The sequence below is a fragment of the Chlorella variabilis genome (assembly GCF_000147415.1).
Source record: "Chlorella variabilis unplaced genomic scaffold CHLNCscaffold_30, whole genome shotgun sequence".
Taxonomy (NCBI): domain Eukaryota; kingdom Viridiplantae; phylum Chlorophyta; class Trebouxiophyceae; order Chlorellales; family Chlorellaceae; genus Chlorella; species Chlorella variabilis.
In genome coordinates this window covers 234,622-236,491 of record NW_005435058.1, presented here as the reverse complement: position 1 = coordinate 236,491, position 1,870 = coordinate 234,622, and the positions used below count along the sequence as shown (strand labels likewise).

Genomic DNA, 1,870 nt, shown 5'->3' with positions numbered 1-1,870 from the left:
TCAGGCGCAGCAGGAGCAGGCGCAGCAGGCGGCGCAGCAGCAGCAGCAGGCCGAGCAGGCGGCGGCGGCCGCGCAGGCGGCTGCTGCGGCGGCGGGCTCGGCAGCCGATGCCGCCGCCGCCGCTGGGGGCGTTGGTGCAGGTGCGGGCGGGGCCGCCGCGGAGGGCGCCCAGCAGGAGCAGCAGGAGCAGCAGCAGCAGCAGGCGGCGGCGGCGCTGGGGGCGGCGGCTGCGGGGCAGGAGGCCACGGGCGATGCCGCCGCCGCGGCCGCGCTTGGGCGCCAGCAGGCGGCCGGCGGCGAGGCCGGCACCCAGCAGGGGCAGGCGGCGGCGGCGGCGGGCGGCGGCGGCGGGCAGCAGGCGGCGCCCTGAGGCGCCCGGCGCCCAGAGGTTCTTCGGAGGTCGTCGGGTGGCGAGGGCGGGTGGCAGGCCCTGCGGCCGCCTGTGGCCACCCAGCGCAGCCTGTGCCGCCGCTCTGCCGTGCCGTGCCGTGCCCCCAATGCCGCCACGCCGTGTGCCGGCCCACGCCCAGAGCCCCTGCCTGCCTGTTGGTACGAACTGCCTCCCCCCCGCCCCTCATCTCCTGGCAGCTGCCCGTGAGAGAGTTGCCGCCACGGAGGGGGCGCTGGACCGCCGCCGCCGGGGCACGCCACATACGCACACACACGCGCGCATGCGCCCGCCACGGCATGGGCGGCGCCGCATGCCCCCCATGCAATCTGTTGAGGCGCTGAGGGAGAGCAGCATAGACACACCAGCCATCCCATCCCCCCCATCTGTTTCATTGCCCGGCCGGGCGGCGGCGGCGACCCGTGACCCCGCCGCCGCCAAACCGCGCCCTCCCTACACACACACGGCCGCTCAGCACTTGTAACCTAGTCCCTCTGTGCCCCAAGCCTTCCTTCTCACAGCTGGAGGCGCCACAGGTGCAGCTGGCGGTCGTAGAAGGAAGCTGTGGCTGCCAGCCAGGCGCCGCCGCTGCCATCCCCGCAGCCGCAGCCGCCCTCCGCCTCCTCTCCGCCAGTCGCCGCCGCCGCCGGCTCATCGCCCCCTGCCCCCTCAGCCGCTGCCGCCGCGCCAGCGGCTGCAGCAGCTGCCGCCTCCGCCTCGGCGGCGGCCGTCGGGTCGCGGCACCAGTCTGCGCCATAGCTCAGGGAGCCAGGCTGGTGCTCATACCGCGCCACCACCGCCAGCCGCGGCCGCCCACACGCCCCTCCTCTTTCCCCTGCCGCTCCTGCTGCCACCGCTGCCGCTGCTGCTCCTCCTGCTCCAGCCCCAGCTCCAGCTTCCGCGGGGGCGCGGTCCGCGTGCGCCGCGGCGCCGCCCTCCAGCCGTACCGCCGCGAATCCGCGGTACATGCAGGCCACCAGCAGCAGGCCCGGGTCGGCGGGGTGCCACTTGGCGCGCCACACGCCGCCGCTTGTGTCCAGCTGTGTAAGCAAGTGGGGGCGGCGGGGGGAGCGAGGGCGCTGGGGAGGTGGCTCGGGGTGGGACAGCTGGCTGGGTGACGGCAGCAGTGGAGGGGCGCTGCATGCACCAGGCATGCAGCCAGCCAGCGGCCACCCACCTCAGCGCACAGCAGGGGGCGGGCGGGCGCCCGCAGGTCCCACAGCCGCAGCCGGTCGTCGTACGATCCGGTACACACGTCGTACTGCCTGAATGGCGAGGAGGCCACGCAGGTGACCCCCGCGCCGTGGGTGCGCCGGTCCTGCGGGGCAGGCGACGGGTACCGCACGGTTAGGTGCCGCTGGCAAAGCGTGGCGGCGCGTGTCCCCCCTGGGAGAGGTCTGGGGAATGGCACACAGGAGCCAGAGTGAGGGTCCCTCCCAGCTGCCACTAACTGGTGGCAGGTGCATCGAAACAGCGACAAGC

The 1,870-nt window shown here is 75.5% G+C and overlaps 1 protein-coding gene across 1 annotated transcript in view; it reads right to left on the bottom strand.

Annotated features, from left to right (window-relative positions):
• Window positions 1-903: 903 nt before the first annotated feature.
• CHLNCDRAFT_141008 (hypothetical protein) overlaps window positions 904-1,870 on the bottom strand; it is a gene marked incomplete at both ends in the record, with an annotated part of 2,145 nt that continues 1,178 nt past the window's right edge. The window contains 2 exons of the mRNA XM_005843430.1: window positions 904-1,428; window positions 1,566-1,706. Of these exons, the coding sequence (XP_005843492.1) occupies window positions 904-1,428; window positions 1,566-1,706 (666 nt within the window). The remainder of the gene's footprint in view (window positions 1,429-1,565; window positions 1,707-1,870) is intronic.